At 44.7% G+C, this 20,459-nt stretch overlaps 1 protein-coding gene across 1 annotated transcript in view; it reads left to right on the plus strand.

Moving 5' to 3' along the window:
* The window catches only part of LOC144270151 (vascular endothelial growth factor receptor kdr-like), a 178,056-nt gene that overhangs the window by 148,538 nt on the left and 9,059 nt on the right, over positions 1-20,459 (plus strand). Inside the window, exons 22-29 of the mRNA XM_077826410.1 lie at positions 521-618; positions 1,619-1,741; positions 1,851-1,962; positions 9,301-9,400; positions 10,009-10,114; positions 12,231-12,355; positions 14,658-14,736; positions 17,952-18,052. Coding sequence (XP_077682536.1) covers positions 521-618; positions 1,619-1,741; positions 1,851-1,962; positions 9,301-9,400; positions 10,009-10,114; positions 12,231-12,355; positions 14,658-14,736; positions 17,952-18,052 — 844 coding nt within the window. The remainder of the gene's footprint in view (positions 1-520; positions 619-1,618; positions 1,742-1,850; positions 1,963-9,300; positions 9,401-10,008; positions 10,115-12,230; positions 12,356-14,657; positions 14,737-17,951; positions 18,053-20,459) is intronic.

Consider the following 20,459-nt stretch of genomic DNA (forward strand, 5'->3'; position numbering starts at 1 on the left):
TTACTGTCATAGCTATGTCAGGTGGGGGTAGGATGAGGGGTAATTTGTGACTTATATATCTGGGCCAGCAATAACCACTAATGTAGGCACAGTTATGCCACCAACACTGCACTTTTGCTGGAATAACTTGTTTTGCTTGTGGCGGTTGGAGCCAATAGAAGCTGAATGCACAAGAGGCACACTTTCACTAGCTATCCTGGCAAAGCACGGCTAGTGTAGACCTTATGCATTCCCCCTCATGCTCACTACAGAAGGTCTGCAATAACACACATACACACACCAGCTGCTTTTTCTATGGAGGAGGGACGGTAGCAAAATTTTAGCAGAATGTTTGTGTTGCCAATCTGCCCTTCCAGAAAACTCTTCATCTAATGGAGTTAAAAGGAATGTCCCTTTTTTCCTCCCCAAATATCCCTCTTTATGTGCTCTCCAGGATTGGAGAGGTACGGTTAATGCTAGAGGTCTTTCAGCTGTCTAGCCTTCTCCCTCTAGGTTCTCATGTTTCTGTGGTCTCTTGTAGATGGTGAGGATCTGCAAAAGCGACCACTGACCTTGGAGGATCTGATTTGCTATAGCTTCCAGGTGGCAAAAGGCATGGAGTTCCTGGCCTCCAGAAAAGTGAGTTCTATTTCTGCGCCACTCCTCCTTCTTATGTCTTTGTCATTCAATAAACCACAAGAGATGAGCTTCTTTCATAGAGCCATAGCTATTAGAGATAAAGACTAAGTATATTATTGGGCCTGATTCTCCTGTCACTTGTGCTTATTTCACACTATTGTAACTCCACTGAATCTTCTGGTCAAGTAAGGAGTGCCATTGATAGACCTCCAAAGGGAGTCTCCACCAGTCATTGGCTGGAAGCACAGCAACTATGATATGGGACCATAGCTGGACGGCATGAAGAAAAATCAGGCAATGTCATCTGAATTCCATGACGGATATAGAAGAAATCCCTCCTGCCTCCAGGAAGGAAATATCCTTCCACAATGGAGAAAAAACTCTCTGATAACTTCGGAGGAATGTAGTTCTAATCGTTTAGCTTGCCGGTAATTGTTGGTAACTGAATGCCTCACTGTCATTTCAGTCCATAGTCTATAGGTTTTTGAAGAAGTCTGAGTCTAAGCCATGTGCAAAAATATGTTCATAACTGTGGATCTGTCAGATGATTACCATGACAGTACCCAGAAATCAGATTGTGTGCACAGTTTTGCATATGTGCAATCACTCACTTATGGTAATTGCATATGCAAATGTTGGTGTATTGGCCCCTGAGCCTTCTCCTTTCAAAATTTGGCCCATAGGGTTTAATATTTAACTGTGGTGGTTGCAAATCCATTCTGATCTTAGCTGGTCGAGCAGGATTTATTTAACATGAAAAGAGTCTGAGAAATGACCAGCCACCATGTTTCTCAATCTACTTCTTGTGCTGAGTTATTTTCTTTCTATCATATGACAGTATATTTTTGGCAGGCTCCCACACACATTTTCCCACTCCACCCAGGTCCAACAAGAGCTCGTTTTTCTTTCACTTTTCAAAGAGTCTCCAGGCTTTTTACTCCATTAGCAGCCTGATGTTCAGGCAAAACCTCTGATTTCACTTGTCCGTATTTCCTCGCAGTGTATTCATCGGGATTTGGCAGCAAGGAACATCCTTCTGTCGGAAAACAACGTGGTTAAGATCTGTGACTTTGGACTGGCTAGGGATATTTACAAAGATCCTGACTATGTACGGAAAGGAGATGTAAGTGAAAAGGACCTGACCTGCCAATCTTCAATATTACTCCCCCTAGGGAATGGGCAGATTAACAACCACAATAACTGGCCATGGGCCACATCTTTTTCATTCTTAGGCAAGACTTCCACTTAAATGGATGGCTCCAGAGGCTATTTTTGATAAAATTTATACTACGCAGAGTGACGTGTGGTCTTTTGGTGTGTTACTATGGGAAATATTTTCTCTGGGTAAGATCATTTTACACTCTTTTAATATGATATTATTGTGCAAAGGGCTTTAACAAAAGAGCAAAGGATACTGATCTCAGCTGGTCTGGTGTAAATTAACAGCAATTCAATGTAAAATAGCAGTTACTCTAGAGTCTAGACTGACAACATTTGGCTCCTAATGCATGTTAAAAAAAAATCCCAGATTTTAAATTTGTAACAATCGATACTAGGAGAGTGTGTGGCAAACACAAAGCAGTGCTGCTCTGGATTGAAACATTTTTTTTTAAAGTGGTGAAAGTTTCCCTGTCAAACTATATTTTCCCATGAGAAGTCTGGCTTCAGATCAGAAACCACACAGCCTATAGGTTGCAGAGAATTACGCTATTGTTGACATAAGGGTCTGACATTGCTAGTGTAGACAGTGAACCACAAGGGAATTTTTGTGCATGAGCTAACAGCTACAATGGCAGCTCTTGCCCCAGGCTTGATTCTGCTTCCCCTCAAAATGCTGATGAGTAAAATCAAACATTGGCTGCAGCCATCATGATCTTGACATGAGAACCCGTGCCAGCCTCCATTAGTCATTTTGGCAGCAAACAGGTAGGAATGTGTATTTGTGTGTGTACGCCGCTTGAGAAGGCACAGAATGTTTGGAATGAGGACATCAGTGCTCTGTGTGCTTCATCCTGCCATTAGACAAGACTTCTTAGAAAGCTCAGTCTGGGATCTGGTCCTTACCCAACAGGTAAGGCTGCTAAAACTGAACCACACAATGTCGCTTACAGCCAGTGGGATCCCTCTGTTCCCAAATCCACCTCGCACAGCGGGGCATCTTCTCTTCCCTCAGTGTTGTCCAGTGGCTTCCTAATAAGCATTTCCAAACAAATGAAATCAGTAACCCCATATAGTTAAGCTCCTTAGTTCTAAACAGTCCTGGGTGACCCTCCAATGACTCCAAGTTATAGATTGGCTGGGATTAACGTTGAGCCCAAGATGCCAAATTCAGAGCTGGATGCAGAATTCCCCAAAGTTTGGGACTATTCAGATTCAGGGTTTTGGTTTAGCTCATTATGGAGACTGAGCACTGGCTGCAGTGCTCAGAACCTGTTTTGAACTTCCTTGAAGCTCAGGAGTGTTTTGGAACTCTGGCTTTGGTTTGGGTTCATCTGTAGTTTATATTAACATGCAAAAGAGACACTTCGCTGTTTAAAGTCAGGACCAGGAGTTATTGCTTTCTCCAGAGTCTGGATATGTCTCTGCCCTTGTATCGACTTAGAATTATGGTGCTGTAGTGTAACACATCCATGGCTGCCTAGGGGCTTCACAAGGGTCATTCTGCTACATACCCTTGGGAACGTCACAGTGAGAGGAAGGCTAGAACTCAGATCCTTGAACTCTACATGACCCAGCTGTGGCAGCCAGCCAGCAGACCGAGGGAAGTATATTAGCATGTAGAGACACAATTAATGGGGACAGTCACGCTATGGGGGTATCTGCAAAGACCCAAGTGAACTGGCTGTTGGTGAATGGCAACAAATGCTTCAGGAAGCCCCAATGACGCTGGGCTGGAAACACATCCAACCACTCCCAAGAGTGGTGTTGAAACAGGCGTGAAATTCTGTTCACTGGCCTTTTAATACAGAAAGTGCCAAATGAAAGTCAAGAGTAATAATAACAAAATTCAATGAGTAGATTTTTATTCTTCTGTTTTTATTTACAATGCTTTTAAAAATAAATTTAAGTTACTTTCAGACTGCTTGGTTTAAGTAGCCCCTTTTCTCAATTAAGTTGCTTAATTGGGGCCACTTAAAACAAACAGTCTGAAAGTAACATAAATTTAGACTGTCCTTTCTGAAGCCAGAGGAATCCACTAAATTACACCACGATTTGTCCATCCTTAGGACTTCCTATAATCCTGTTATGATGTAGATCACAAACCACTTTCCTCTTTCCATGGCACTGATTCAAAAGCCGGTTGTTTTCCCTAAGAGGGGTTTTCAAAAGGATCATCCAGGCATGTCCATGGTTTGGCACTAGTCACATCTGCAGCTCACATGATAAATTTTAATTAAGGGTTTCTGTCACTGATTGAACCCTCTTATATAAAAGTTTTACAGATCATTGAGGTCCAGAGAACAGAACGTTATTTGTCTTTGCTGCAGGGAATGTTTTGGCTCCCATCCACAGTCACTGCTTTTACTGGGTCCCACAGATTCCGTACCTTTTAAAAAGAAAGATTTTGACTAGAAAAAAATGCAGTTTGGTTTGGACATAGGTCCTGTCAGGGCCAAAAGTTGAATCGGGAAATAAAGCCCTACAAAATTCCTCTGAAAGGCTAGGCAGAGTGCATTAGTTCTGTTGATGCACAGGTGAACCTGCAGAGGAAGAATTGCTTATCTTGATATCGTAGCTGGTTTTGCTACTAATTATTTAAATGGGGTCAGCACAGTTGGTGGCAGATAATGTATTTTGAAATCAATTACATGGCACATTACAGAATGTCAGTCTCGCCTGGAATTTAAATTTGCGGGGTTTCAAAAAGCAATCAAAGGTAATTATGTAAACAACCAGCATTTGGTAATGTAACATCAGCATCTTATTAGCCCACTAAAATAAAAGTGAGCTCAAAAAGAGGGTTATTTAATATCCAATGCAAGCCACATCTTTGAATGTTTTGAAGAAGAATTCCCCCAAGGGAAATGTCATGTCATCCGAACCCACATTTTTCCCAGCCTTTCCTAGCAGACACAATCCAAATTATTACACCAATACCAGAGTCCAGATGCACCATAATGATGTGCAGGAGTGTTTTGCTCCATACATTTGAGCTCTGAGCTGGCCCCACGTGGTAGGAGGTCAACCTTGGCCACAAGTTTGCATATCAAGAATCACTCCTCCCTGCCTTCCTGCCACTCTCTCACCACTGTCCTACAGTGGTGCCCAAGAATGGCAAGCTTTCAAATGCTGAGGGTTCACTTTGCACATTATAACCAGGTGGAGTAGCTGAGATTTCCAGACCAAGTGAAACTCCCCACCTCCCACAAGCCCCAATCAATGTATGTAAATAAAAACAGGGAAATGACCCCAAATATTCCAAAATTGTTTAGGCTAACAGTGTCCACAGCGCTTACTTACCAGGCTATGGCTTTCATCTTGCCCTTCATGATCCAGCACTTCACCAAGGCCTTGTTCCTTATGATAAACTCTGCTGCAGAGACAATTAGCATAAGGTAGCCAGTGCAGTTTAGCAAAACAGAGCTGACTTTCGGTCTGTTTGGATTGCTCTTTTGCATGCTGGAATGTACTAAACTTGCAGCGTAAAACAGCTGGGATGACTCATCACTATCTCAGCCATATGCGGCTCCTCCATGTGAAAATCTGCTGGGTGGACAGGTCTCTGCTTACAATAGTGTCGAATCACAGAAATCGGAGTTGGAAAAGGACTTCTAGGTCATGTAGTCCCTCTTTTCACAAATGCAGGTTTGTTGCCTGCAGCATGCTCTCCTGTGTATTGTCCACGCTAGTGCTAAATCTCCCAGGCAATGGGATTCTACCCACTTCTCCTGGGAAACTACTCCACAGTCTAAGAGATACTGAAGACCGGCATTAGTAGTCCTCAGAGCTGCCCTGTATGAAGTATAAGATGGACTGTGTGAAGATGGACAGTTCAGCTAGCATGACAGCTCGGAGGGTCGAAGTTCAGAAAACTTGCATACCAATGTATGTCTCAGTCTAGGTATATTCATTCTTACCTATTTCAGGTAAGCGAGTTAATTCATACTCTAAAGACTTCAAAAGCATTCTGAGGTCCGTGGATGAAAGGTGCTGCTGTAACCCACACACCTCCTGGGTGTGGTGTTCTGGCCCATCTAGTGGCACCGAGACCACTTAGAGTGCAATTAATGAGTCTGCTCTATAGCTTAGCTAACAGCCAGTTGGCTTTTAGATCATCTGGTAGAGGCTCATGCACTAAGCTCCAGAGGTCCCAGGTTTGATCCCACCGACCCGGGTCTGTCGGCATTACATTGCCATACAAGCTAAACATTATCATTCTGATTATGACTTTTATTATTCCTGATGTCAGACAAAACTGGGAAGGGAACTATAGATGCACAACAGAAACGAGTCTCACAATATTTCCAACTCAACTAAAACCAGGGAAACCCAAGAACAGATTGTTTTGTGACATTGCTGATGGGATTTCTGTCCCCATTCACAGACCAAAGGACTTCAGATAACTGTGGCCAAGTGACTCTAAGCTGCCATAGACTGCCTTCCAAGCCTATTCAGTGAGCTCTTTGCTACTTCCACAGTGCCAGCCCTGCAGTGCATGATATCAGGGTTCAAGTGGCAAGGCCCATGCAGTTAAATTATTTGGGGAATAGTCACTTTTTGGTACTCTCTCAATTTCTAATATTTCTGCATGGCTTGTTCCCGCCCACAAGCATGCACTAAATGATGGCATTCCCAAGGTTGAAGAAAACAGGAGATCAGGCAGGAATGTTATAGGAAGTAAACCACATACAGATTCCTCAAGAGCTGGACCCAGATTCAGATTCCATTAAATCCCTGCTGTTCAAAACTGATTAAATGTTCTTCCAAACTCTTCAGGCCAGCCTTAGGGATGCCAGACTATGAAAAGAAATGGCTGTGTTACAGATTACAGCCTCTGCTGGGGAGGAGGGAATTCAGAGGTGCTAGGAGGAGAAGGCGAATTTCATATTCTTTTTCAGGGAAGGGATGGGAATGTTTTTTTAAAGGTAAACTCAGCCTCTTTCTCACACCCCTTTTCTTTCCCCCCAGATGGATGAAAACCTTAGAGAACCCTACAGGGCCTTGGCTGTAGAATCTATGATGTCCAAAAAGGCTCATAGGCCCAGATACTCAGAGATATTTAGGTGCCTAACTCCCACTGATTTCTGGACCTTTGCTTCTACTCCACTATCATAGTTCCCTTGACTTTGTTCCAACACTGAATTTCACCCAGTTGGCCTGGATCCTTAATAATGAACTAGGGACCTTTTCTGAGCTCTAGGCCCAATTTAAACTCTGGTGTAAGCAGGCGCAACTCAGATTGACTCCAGTGGGAGGGATACCCACTAATTTATAGTCCTCTTCAGCCCAGAAAGGTCTCTGAGTCCCTTTGCAATCTGTGTATGTGGTCTTTGGCTGTGATTTCAATCACAAATGCCACACAACAGGCTGTAGCTGGCTGAAAATTCCCACTCTCCAATTCAGTGAGGGAATAGGATGCGTCCCACCATATATAGAGAGAGTCTCCATCCCTATGTCTGTGCATGTAATAGAACAGCACTGAAGATGATTTGTATTATGTAAAACAGGACAAAATGAGGATTACTCTTTCTGTCGGATGGCTGCTGGGCGACCCATGTGAAATAAGCTGGTGGCGTCAATCCAGTTCCTAGTGCGTTTACGTCCAAAAATGCAGTCACAATTTGCACCAAGTGCCTCCCTCCCCTGGCTGGAGGTTAAGGATTGGATGGGCCTGGAGACAGAATTCCCCTAGAAGTGGTTCTTCCGGGTTATGTTTGAGGCACATTAAACAGGGAACAGCAAGGAGGTGGAATGGGGAGTTTGCCCTGCTGCGGGCTGTGATTTCCCTGTTCTGTGGATAAACAAAGGCCTTCCGTCTCCAGGCTGTCAGACCAGCAAATTGAACTAGTATTACATTCACACTGAAACAGAAAACAGGGGTGAAAACCTAGGTGCTATTGGAAGAAAATGAACATTTCTCACAGCAGGAGCGTGTCTCTGCTGTGCTTGCTGTTCTGACATAGAATTAACTTCTACGGGGAAAACAAGGGCTAAAACAGGGCAGCTCAGCTCACTCTCCTTGCCCTGACAGTTGCATTAAGGAGCATGATTTATTTGTGTGCCTTGGTTTCCTGGTCACATTAGTACAGATGTCATTATTGGAGGCATGGCCTCACAGGCTTCTAATGAGAACAAGGGGAATGTGGTGAGTTGACACAGACATGTTTCCATGCATTTTACCTACAGTGTGTTTGGTTCATCTGCTAACCAATCGGAACTTAACGTAACAAGGGTTTGGGCCTTGCCCAGCAACCTTGCTTGGGGTTTTGGTCCTGAGCGAGTGGCATGAGATCATCAAGTGGGGAGTGAGAGCCTTGCACCTCTACCAATTCCTCCACCTCACCAGTAGGGCTGTTGATAGACCCCACAGGGATGTATTCCCGGCCCTCTGGCTCCAGAAAGGTTAATCCACTTAGGTCTGATGCAGGGATCTCAAGAGGCAGAAGCTGAAGTACTTGAGGTTCTTAGGGGAAGAGTAAACTATTTTCTTTCCACCAGTTCCCAGGGGGACCCTAACCTTCAATTTTTCCCCTTCTGTATTTATAATGGGCCAAACTCTGAGGGTTCTTGGTCATTACTCGGTGGAAGTTTTGTCTAGGGACTTCAGGATTCGGCCCAACATGTGCAACACTAACTTGGCTTGAACAAGAGGAAGAAGAGTTCAGTTGCATGTCTGGGCGGGGGGGATTTAGCTGACCTATGGTTCCCGTGGCCTTTGTGTCACATGGCTAAAAGCCTACAGCACCCCCCAGCCTTATTCACCTGAGCAGCTAGTTCCATGGATGTCACAGGGACTGAATGGGGCATTACTTTGAAACCAGAATGTATCTAGGTAAACTAGAAGGAACCTTTCTTCTTAACCCAGGAGATTATTTAAGACATGAAACTGACATGCATTTTGCTTTTGTTCTGCTATGTTTCATTTCTGGGTGATTCTGACCCTGGTTTTAGTATGAATGTATTGCTCAACTTGACCAGAAGCCTGAAGCTAGAGGGAGTTCCTGTTCTAATGACATTTCTAGAACAAAGTCCTATTGGGTGCTACTGTGAACTGAGCTGAACCTCCACACCCATTTAGGTTTCATCACTCATCCCTGAAAATATATGTGTATTGTGATCCTTTAGGAGCATCAGAATGTGCCAGACAATGTATGCTTTAGTTGAAGTTATTATCATGAAGGGCTGATATTTAGAAGATGGATGCAATTGGCTTTGGACCTAGAATTCATGTATTTTTTGTGAAGAGCCTAAAGATGACTTTCAGTGGGACTTAGACACATAAGCGTTTTAAGCAATTCAAATCTCTTTTGTAAATCTGGCCCACAATGTTATTTCTACAGTCAAAGGGCCTTATCTTGAGAGATGCTGAGCACCTGCAACTTCCATTGCATCAGCACCTTTTAGGATCAGGCCCCAAATTTCCAGCTAGGCTGGAATGCTCAGCAATCACCATTGCTGTTTTGAATTCAGATGGACAGTGACCAAGCCAGCTGAGGTCACCCTCTCTGTCTGTGCCTGCAGGTGCCTCACCATACCCAGGAGTGCAAATTGATGAGGACTTTTGCCGCCGCCTCAAAGAAGGAACACGGATGAGATCGCCAGAATATTCCACTCCAGAAATGTAAGAGTTCTACTCCCGGCCATGGACAACAGACAATTTAACCATCGTAACAGGGACTTTGATTTGTGTGTTGAGGTGGGGGGAGGGTTTGTCAGATTGTCTTTCTTGTACCCCATTTATTAAACTTTGGGGTTGTGCCTACCCCAGGCTCCCTGACACCATAGACCAATAACAACAAACCATCAAGTCAACTGTAGGGCCAAGCCGTCGATAGGGCAAAGGGGTTAACAGATCATTTCAGGCTAGTTGTGGTGTATGAAATCTCAGTTCAAGGAACTATCATATTTGTTTGATTTCCAGTTTTGTGGGAGTGTCTATGTAGCTGTAATTGTAACCTGCTTTCAGCCACATCAGCAGGGCCTGCAACCAAAGTTAAACTAGCTCAGTGTAAACAACTTAGAGAATTGATTGAAACACAAGTATGGAGTGAAAAGACATGACTGGGAGTGTAATGCAATGCTTCTGAACACAGGGATCTGATTTGTCACCTCCATTGGAGGTATCAGGTGGGAAGTCATCTAGATGAGGATGGAGACAAGCTGCAGCACAAAGAAATGGTTTGGAAACACAGACTGAGTTTCTCTTTAAATCCATGTGTTTTTCCGTAGCTACCAGACTATGCTGGATTGTTGGCATGGAGTTGCCACAGAGCGGCCCACCTTCACAGAGCTGGTTGAACGCTTAGGAGACCTCCTCCAGGCAAACGTGCAACAGGTACAGCTGTGCGACTGGTTTGTCGCATGTGTGCAGAGATGATATCCCAGGGTTGAGCACCAATACAAGACATGACTTCACATCACCACAAAGAACACAGTGAAATCGGCTATTGGTGTGAGGGTAGGAGCAGAAAATGCTACATATTCAAAGGAGATTTGGGTTAGAAAATGAGACGTTTATCCATCCACAACTAGCAGAAACTTACAGTACATTGACTTTAAAAAGGCTTAGTTGCCCCTAGAGGAACAATAGCTCTTTATCTCACAAAACATTTTAATTAGTTTTCAATACTGCAAACTGCCAGTAGCATAGTTCTCTTCCTACAATTGGTCTGAACTCTCTCTCGCTCACACACACCCCCCGGCCCCATTTTTCTCTGTATTTAAGCTCATTGTTACTTTTAGGAACTTCAAAATGAAGCCATTTAAGGCTCAAAGAGTCAATTACATAATTGTCAATTTCATAATAGTTAGATCAACTTTTTTCTCTCCATTTAAAAAAACCCCAACACCTCCGTTATGTAACTGTCAATTCCATTATAAGAAGAAATCAAGCTCTCTCCGCTGGCCCCTTCCCTTTTGGAAACTCATAAATCAGGGAAGCTACATTGAAAGACACTTGTTTTGCAATGTGCAAAAGCTGGGAAGAGTTTGTGAGCCTTATGCTGCAAGCAAAGGAAATTAAAGGGAACTCAGGAATCATGATAAGGGACAAGGCAGTTAATTACGCCTCAGAATTAAAATCAAGGGAAGGGAATTTTGATAAATGGATTTAAGAAGACAAGGAGCCACTTCTACAGATAATTGTAATAATTAGCACTTGCTGCTGAGAATTCATAGCTTACTTAGGTAGGTGCTGAATTATATTAAGGATGCAGTGGCAACTGCTGTAATGAAAGCACAGGAAATAAAGTGGTTTAAGGCTGCAATAATAAGGAATGGCTGTCATTAGCTGCAACTGCTCAATTTGAACAGAAGCTCATAGGCTATAAATAGGCATTACTCATTTCAAATTCCCAGCTCTGCGATAGCCACACATGCGGTCTGGGTCTGGGTCTCTCCTTTCCCATACATAAACATGGGGCTTTAACATGGATTTGGGTGTTTTGAGTCCCATTACACTGAGCCCATGGAAATCACCAAAGATGCCAAGACATTGAAAATGTAGTTGCGTGCCTAACTGAGAGACCCTATAAGAACATAAGAACGGCCATACTGGGTCAGCCCAAAGGTCCATCTGGCCCAGTATCCTGTCTTCCGACAGTGGCCAATGCCAGGTGCCCCAGAGGGAATGAACAGAACAGGTAATCATCAAGTGATCCATCCCCTGTCACCCATTCCCAGCTTCTGGGAAACAGAGTCTAGGGACACCATCCCTGCCCATCCTGGCTAATAGCCATTGATGGACCTCTCCTCTATGAACTTATCTAGAGTACTTTTTTGAGTGCCCAACTTAACTGAGGCTGATTGGGGCATAATAATACTCGTAGGAAATAATCGGCTGAAGGTTTGTCCAGGATGCAACAGGGGATCCCTGTAAAGCCAGCTGCTTTCTAATGGATGTGAACATCTTGGTGTCCCCCAAGCCAGAGATCACTCAATGTTGCTGCATGCTCAAAAAGTTTAGTTTTCCAAGCAGACGCATTAGCACCATCGGCAGAGCTGTTGTTGCTATGAGGGAAGAAGCTTGAAAAAGATGACCTAGAATGCGAGGGCACCTGGAGGTCTTGCACTTTGCTGCCATGATTGATGAAGCAACGCTAGTGCTCAGATGCCTCCAAGGGAGGATCTACACAAAGAGCAACCAGCACTGGAATTTTCATCCATTCTTCATAGTGGATCTCTCCAAAATGAAAGATTTGCCTTGTGGAAAGACAACAGGATAGTGAATGTTGAGCAAAGCCCTTAACACTGGATTTACTGTATTGCAAAGAACTTCGTGACTGCATTAAAGAAATAATCAAAAATAAAACAAATAGCCACATGGCTTTCGTAGTGCAGAGCCCTGCTCAGAAAATAGTTCCAGTAGAGCTTGATAGCCAATAATGTCCAGGACATCAGGAAGAATAACTGACTTCCTGACTGGTTTTCTCTTTCTTCTGTTAATTATTTAGGACGGTAAAGACTATATTCCACTGAACATCACATTATGCCCTGATGGAGAATCTAACCCAAAGACCTGCCCAGTGGAAGAAAACTTGAGCAATTGCATTAATCGCTGGAGTGCATTGGGAATAGGGTACGGACACTGCTTTCTTACTTTGGTTTCAAGTTAAGACTCTAGACAATTAAGAAAGTCAAAGCTGGAAAGTAGTTTAAGCCTGCAGGTAAGTGCATGGATCACCACAGTTTGGCATATGTATTGTCTTCTCTGTCTACCAGCATTTATGGTGGAGTGGAACAGGTCTGCTTATGGTTCCTGGGTTCAGTCAGCACTAGGCTAGGGGCAGGGCCTTCCCTGGTTGAGGGCTCTTGCTTTTGAAACCCTTTCCCAGGGGTCAGCACCACCATGCTGCACAACAGACACTTGACAAAATTACTGGACTTAGTGACGGACATTGGCGGGGGATGAGAGAGGGCTCTGGGCTGAGACAGGGGGTTGGGGTGTGGGAGGAGGTACAGATTCTGGGCTGAGGGTGCAGGTTCTGGGGTAGGGCCAGAAATGAGGGGTTCAGGGTGCAGGAGGGGGCTCCAGGCTGGAGCAGGGGGGTGGGATGCAAGGGGGTGAGAGTTCAGGCTGGGGGTGCAGGCTCTGGTGTGGGGCCGGGGATGAGGGTTCAGAGTGTGGGAGGGGGCTCTGGGCTGGGGTAGAGGGTTGAGGTGTGGAGGGGGTGAGGGCTCTAGCTGGGAGTGCAGGCTTTGGGGTGGGGCTGGGGATGAGGGTTTTTGGGATGCAGGAGGGTGCTGTGGGCTGGGATCGAGGGGTTCAGAGGGCAGGAAGGGGATCAGGGCTGGGGCAGAGTGTTGGGGCCCAGGAGGGGGGCTCAGGGGTACAGGCTCCAGGTGGCACTTACCTCAAGCAGCTCCCGGAAGGAGCGGCATGACCCCCCTCAGGCTCATACAGAGGCACGGCCAGGAAGCTCTGCACGCTGCCCCGTCTGCAGGCACCGGCCCCGCAGCTCCCATTGGCCATGGTTTCTGGCCAATGGGCTGGGAGCCGCAGAGTCGGCGCTCGTGGGGGAGGAGGGGAAGTGGCAGCGTGTAGAGCCGCCTGGCCGCGCCTCCACCAGCAACAGCAGGGATGGGGAGCTGCCTGAGGTGAGCACCCCCACGGACCTCAAAAATTTTACCATGGATGGACACTTGTGTCCGTCTAAAGACATGTTGCCGACCCCTGCCCCTTCCCCAAAGTGATTTGCCACATTGGCTGCCTTTAGGGCAGGCTTTCAATCCCATGTGTTTTAGATGGACCATCCTCTCCTGAAGCTCCCACTCCTGTGATTTCAGTTTCAGTCCCCCACATGCTCGTATCAGTTGGCTTTGAACACTTTTCTGGGGAAGAGGGGTTTGCTTTGAGTGTCACTGAGTTTCCCTCTGTGCCTTAAACTTTGGTCCTGTCTAAAGATGGACCAAGGAAGCTGGACATTGGGTTTTTCAGAAACAAAGCTAGGGATAGTTGGATCCAGCCTCTCTTTTATCTGAACCACCAAGGTTTTGGGGCGTTATAATAACACTTTGCAAAGCTTCCAGTTCTGGCCCTGCTCTCATTTTGCTTTAATAAATATTAGGTCTGATTGGCTCTTTAACTGGTTTTCAGTGTTTTGTATTTAATAAACTCTTGGGATCGGCTAGCGGCTTTAGAAGCCACTGTCCTGTGGGACGCAGACTGGCTCGGACGGGCGCTGCATTCTGTGTGTGGAGGAGGCAGGCAGCTGGCATGCCTTGCTGGGTGCAGTGGAAGTGTACTTCGCAACTGCTATAGCACTTAAGGTGTTGCAGCTTGCGCTCCCACCAGCATTGACCATGGTCTGCCATCCGTATAGAAAGGGAAGGATCAGGAAACGGAGGGGACATATATATATCCCTGTCCTGTCCTTTGTGATGTCTGCTAATGATGGTGGTGTATGGCCATATGACTTTCCCCTGGTAGGCCAAGAGAATCCAGAACCTAGCCCTTATCCTATAATTTAAAATACTATGGGTTGTCCATGTCACTGTCCCTTTTTATCTGAAGTCCTGATAGTGTGGATTTTGTCAGCAGCTCCAGGGTGGGGAGTCTCATTTTATAACTCATATATGGATGCTGCTTGTCGGAGCCCTACTAACTGGTTACAAGATGTAGAAGAAAATCTAAAGAAGGAACCTCACTTCGGGTCAGGGATATTGTTTGAGCTACAGAGCCAGGTCAGCAGCCACTTGGGAAAGAAGGAAAGTTACAGGGTCATCATGAATGGTTCATAGAACCATAGAATATCAGGGTTGGAAGAACCTCAGGAGGTCATCTAGTCCAACCCCCTGCTCAAAGCAGGACCAACACCAACTAAATCATCCCAGCCAAGGCTGATGATTGTGTGCTGATCTCTCACCCTTCTTCTTTTCAGTAATAACAGTAAGAAGAGACCGCTGAGTGTGAAGACATTTGATGAGGTGCCAGTGGAGAAGCAGAAAGTAATGAATGAGGTAAGCGAGGTGAACACATCCCCTTCCAGCAGGTTTTCAGGCCTGCTGTCATCAGGGACTGAAAGAGTTTCTGGAGCATGTGTGTGCTTCATTCTGGGAGAGGGGACAGAAACCCCAATGGGGATTTGGCCCTGGATCCAGGAGGGCAAAGGGGATCCTGCACTTTGTTTCATGGAGCAATTCACATGGAGGCTAAAAGCATGATTACTCCAGCTCTGCTCAGTGCCAGGAACTTCACGTGGCCTCTTCTGGGGTCACAAAGCACCTAGTTGTCTCTCTTCTCCGTCCATATAAAATAACTCAAGAGCTTCTTTTGTAGTTCAGCTCCCTGTGAACTTCAGTATAATCTCTCCCCATGCTTCCTGCCTTAGAGTCAGAGCCACTGGCACCATAGGGCAACCCCTGTCTGCTCAAAAACTCAACAGTAACAAGCCTTCAGGTGAACCTCTGGCTGAGGGAGAGGGTGAGCACCCACAGGCTGTGGAGCAAGTAAAGGTCAGGGAGGAGGCACACATTTTTGTCTCTTCCTATGGCCCATATGCTCTCCCAGGCAGGGAGTGCTCCCACGCTCGCTTGCTCCCCCAGCCTGCATGGTCCCCTGTGCAGGGAGTTTCTTCTCCAACAGATGAATATATACTCTCCTGGGAAGGGTGAGGTGTCCATCTACAGTTGATCCTAGAAAGCAGATCTCTAGTCCACCCTCTTGCCAGTGCAGAACTGTTGCCTGTTATTTCCTCTTCCTTTGCCATATTCAGTTTCTAGACCTCCATCCCTATTCCACAGTCTTAGGGATCTGTAGGGTAAGAATTCCTGTGAGCTGCTATATGCTCCCTCTACAGATCTGTCTCTCTGTATCACACAAGTACTTTCACTGGACAGACAGCTCTCACAAATAGGTGGCCAACTGCCTGCATCTGCAGCCCTTTTCCGAAGACCTCATCATGAGGGGCATGTCTAAAATCAGTACATATTTGGTGGTACTATTTTTCCTACATATAGGAAAGAGGGTGACATTAAAATAATGGCAGAATTAAAGTTGTATTGCAGTGGATATCTTAGATAATATAGCCCTTGTGTCATCCACTTTACTACTGAGTGCACAAGGATTAGTGCCAGTGCATTAAATGCCAAAGGAATTAATACTGATTAGGTCAGTCTTTCAAATAGTTCAAAGGGCACAACCACATCTGTCCTGCATTAGTGCTTGTGACTTGTAGTTTTTTAATTCGTTTTCTTGTAGTTGTTTAAAGATACTATGAAAGCGGCAATTCAGATAAATATGTGGTTGAAAAATAAATTATGGGGTCACTTATTGTTAAAATATAAACCTGGCGTGAAATCCTTGCCACTTATTTCAGTGGGGCTGGGATTTCACCCCATAAATTTAAAAAAATAAAAACAATCACGTTTTCTGACTTGTGTTACTACCCCCCGAGAACAGTCTGATTTTCTGTTCGCTCTGAATGCCACTTGTTCACTTTCCCACTTCCTCAGATGGCAGACTGATCACAGGTTCATTCCCATTTCTAGTTAGTTTCCCTTTTTGGGGAAACACAGCACAGCTGCTGTTGGTGCCACTTTTCAGAACTGAAGGGGAGTATTTTAGTTGTAAAGAATTTCTCCCCCACCCTCAAAAAACCCACCTGTTTTCATTTAAAATTTTTAAAATTTTTATAGTTATTTGGAACAGGGACCATGTCTACCTGTTAATTTATGCAGAACCTAGCGCACTAGCAAACAGGCCCTATTCATGGCCTCTAGACATAAGCTTAGTGCAGATAATAATAATTAACAATCATAGCTTTTGAATCAGAGCCCCCTCCCTTTTATTTTAACACCACTTTATCTTTTAGACCTAAACTTCACAACTCCGCAGGACAGATGAAAGATTTTTTTTGTCCACTTGAGTACAAAGAAGGAGCCCTGCAAGATATGTTTACTGTGCCATACTCCTTGCAAGGAGTTTGTGTGGTCTAATCTGGTACCACGCTTACAGTTTCTTTAGTTCAGTAAGAAGTGTTTCTAATAGGTAGAGCAATTCTAGAAGGTATTTAAGATAGCGTTTATCTCAGGAGACCTATAAATGGATGTGCACTTTATAAACCTTCATTCAGATTTCAGCTCCACAATCTAGAAGGTACCCCTACATCATGTTTAATAACAGATTTCAAGTTTAAAATGGCAAAAAGCTTCTTCTTGTGATATGTGTACGTAGAATTTCTCTTTAAAATACCAGAAAGCCAAAATAGGAAAGAAGAATCGTCAGTTATGTTTGCTTTTTTTATTTGACACAATCTTCCCTCACTATTAATGTCTTTCCGTCTGTATACATTATTTCAGCCCTGGGCATACCATTGCATTTGATGGCCGTTTTAAAACTGATCAATAACATTTTTAACTCCATAAAAACAAAGCAAATTTTCAAAGGCCAAACAAAAAGTACCAAGGGGCCCAGATGGCTAAGCGGAATGGTAACATAGGCCCCAATTTAGCAAAGCACACAAACATGAACTTAACTTCAAAATCAGTGGGCGTTATGGAAGAGCTGAAAGTTGTGTGTGTTGTTAAGTGCTTTGCTGTATAGAGGTGAGTTTTAAAGTACAGGTGCTGGTGCTTTTGCTGACTGGGGGCCATAATACAGAGCGTTAGTGCTGTAGGTTGTTGATTTGAGTCCAACCCAGCTTGGCAAATGCCCATGTGAAGACTCTTTGGTGCTGTGTGTGGAATGTGTTGGTAGGTCTCACTCCAGCTCCTAGTACACTAATGTGTACCTAAAGAAAAAAAAAAGAATCACCTCTACAAATGACTTCCTTGTTGGCAGTCAGTGCCTGAGGGACCAGTAACTGAACTGGCCTTGGAGCCTCAACCCCACGTAGGGGTGGCCTCTCCAGGGATGAGGAAACCTGGCACTGCTCCTGCCTGGGCTTCACCTGCTCTGTGGACAAATGAGGGAATTCAGCCTGCAGGACTGAGAGTCTGGCCCCTATCACAGCACAAAAAAATGCTTCAGAAGAGTAAGTGAGAGAAGGATAGACTCCAGCTGGACCTTGGTGTTTGAACTGGCCCCTTTGCTCTTCCTTCTCCGGTGGCTTTCATTGCTGCCCAGTACAAATTCTCCATCACGCTTTTCCCCGCTTGCTGTGAATGCGACAGAGCTGCAGTGCTGTCCTTTGCAGTTACCATGTTACTGATGTCCCGTTCCTTTCACTGTACAGGAGAGCGAGTCGGATAGCGGGATGGTGCTGACATCGGATGAGATGAAAAGCCTGAAGAGGCTGGAAATCCGCTCCTGGCCTTATGGGATTATGGCTCTAGCGTGAGTACTTTGGGAACATTTCTTTGGAGTCAGTGTCCTGTCCAGAAAAGGTTGTAAAAAAAAAAAAAAAAGCTTCTGATTCCAAATGGAACACTTAGTCTGCAGCGCCAGCAGCTCGGGGCTTCAGGATTACAACAGAAAGAGGATGGTTAATACAGTTCAAACTGAAGAGGCGCAGTTCAGTTTTGGTCACAGCATAGAGAAAAGAGGTACCAGTTTGCATATAAAACGCAGTCCCAGACTTCTGAAAAGAAAGGTGTTCCTCTAGCGGGGCTTTCATACATGTGTTTCCCTGCTCACAGTGTGAACATTAATTAGTCTGATGCAGCTCAAAAACCAATTTCATCAACCTCAGCACAGGATGCGCCACTAATCAAATTAACTCTTTTTCCAAAGGAGAAGCTGCCTCATGCTTCTGAATCATCATATTCAAAGAGGGGTCAAGCTTTCAAATAAAGTTGGTTTATTTCAGGGTCTAACCCCTAAGAGCCACAAATGTGGTGCAAGTGGCAAACATAATATGGGAGTATAAGGATAGTGAATATATTAAGAGTATGTTAACGTTTCCCTGCCTCTTTCTAATGTCCCTATTTACGGGTAGGACAATTTCGAGAACTAGCCAAACTTTATAGTACCAGAGACAAGCAGAGGAAAAGCCCTTATAAATATGTCAGTGCCTACCAGACATATGTCAGCCTACTGTGGACGTAAAGGATGAGATGGATCTTTCCAGAACACTAGTGATAAAAAAATGAGAAAATTGGGATAAGCGTTAAAAGGCTTGTATGTGTTTCAGAACAAGATCTCCAGACTTCCTTCTCCATGACAATCCCCTCGTCCTGTCCTTCCCTCTTCCCACGGTCTCCCACTCAAGTCCCCAACACCCTCTCACTCTCCCGTCTGCTACTATCAGGAGCCTATCGATCAGTCTTTGCAGATTTGGGTTCCACATAGGGATTGGGCCAACGGGGAACAGGGGTGTTTGTCCACTCATAGCAAAGGCCATTAAAACCGATCACACTAGAATTGGTATTTTTCAGAAAGCAAACAGCCTTTGGCTTCTAGCTCTGCATCTCCCTGCAAAGAACAATCAGGTATTGTTGGGGGGGAGCACACCTGGGGGACTGAACAGGTCTTTTCCATCTCCACTCTTATAAAAAAAGTCCTATAGAAAATATTAACCCTTATATAGGTTTTTGGAGTCAGCCTACAGAATCTAATAGAGAATAGTATCTCTGCTACAGAGTTCTTCAAAAGAATCTGTGGCAAGGATCTCATTCTCTGTTTAGTTAGTTAGGAATTGACAATGAATTTCAACCAAACTGCTTGGAGTTTTCTGTAAGACCTATACTGTAGTATCTAAGACAGATAGAACCCTATTGACTTGGCTTCTCCCTATTAAATTCAACACAGCTTGTCTACAATGGTATTTTCTACAATTCCCCACAGAATACAGTTGACCTTCTTTGTGAGGTGTGGTATATCGGGAGAAGCTTGCACTGCTTCTGTATAGTGTTAGCAGGCTCATTTCAGAGTGTGCACAGTCGGAGCGCAACGGTCAGTACTTGAGAGGGACTACTGACTTGCTCCTGACAGACAGACAGAGAGGAGGGATGACGGAAGCTTGCCTTGGCTTTTCACACTTCAGCTCCATGAAGTCCCAGTTATCGTTCGGAGGAGTAGACTCAGTCTGTGATATGTGATAAAAGTTACAGAGCAGGCTCATGTTATCCTTGCAGAACTGATGTAAGCTTTCAAATTCCGCTTGTCCTGCAGGAAAGGAACTCAGTGTGTTCAGCAGAATTCATTCTGCAGGACAGCGGGAGAATTAAGGACCCAATATTGTACCTAAAAAGGGACAGCAGGCATCCTCACAAAGTTCTGTGTCTACATGCACACAAGGGGTGGATGCATTGATTCAAATAAAACCCGCCCTCCCCTGATGATATTTGCCCATTTTTTTAGAATCATGTTTGAATGAAACTTTTTTGTTTCTGAGATTCAGAAGTGTTCAGATGAGTAGCTGGTGGATTTTTCTTTCCTGCCCCTTCAGGTTTTCAGCAGACATCGGAAGCACCAAATTCCCACATGCCAGGCTGCTCTCTAATGGCATTGCCATTCAGAAGCAAACACATTAGAAACCCCAGAAGTGAATTTATTCTTGTGAGATTTCCAGCCCAGCTCTGTAAAGGTTCAAGCCTCAAATAAAACTTCTGAACTGGACACTGGACCAGATCCTGAGTTAGTGTCAATTGGTTTAATTCCACTGACTTCATTTAATATATGCTCCAATTAAATATCCCCAGCTGGATATCTGGTCTTCTAAATCCAGATCTTTTTTGGTATTCCATTTGTAACTGTAGACCAGGTACTTCCTGTGTCAGCCAGTCCACACATGGGCATTTGG

The sequence above is a fragment of the Eretmochelys imbricata genome, chromosome 9 (assembly GCF_965152235.1).
Source record: "Eretmochelys imbricata isolate rEreImb1 chromosome 9, rEreImb1.hap1, whole genome shotgun sequence".
Lineage (NCBI taxonomy): Eukaryota > Metazoa > Chordata > Testudines > Cheloniidae > Eretmochelys > Eretmochelys imbricata.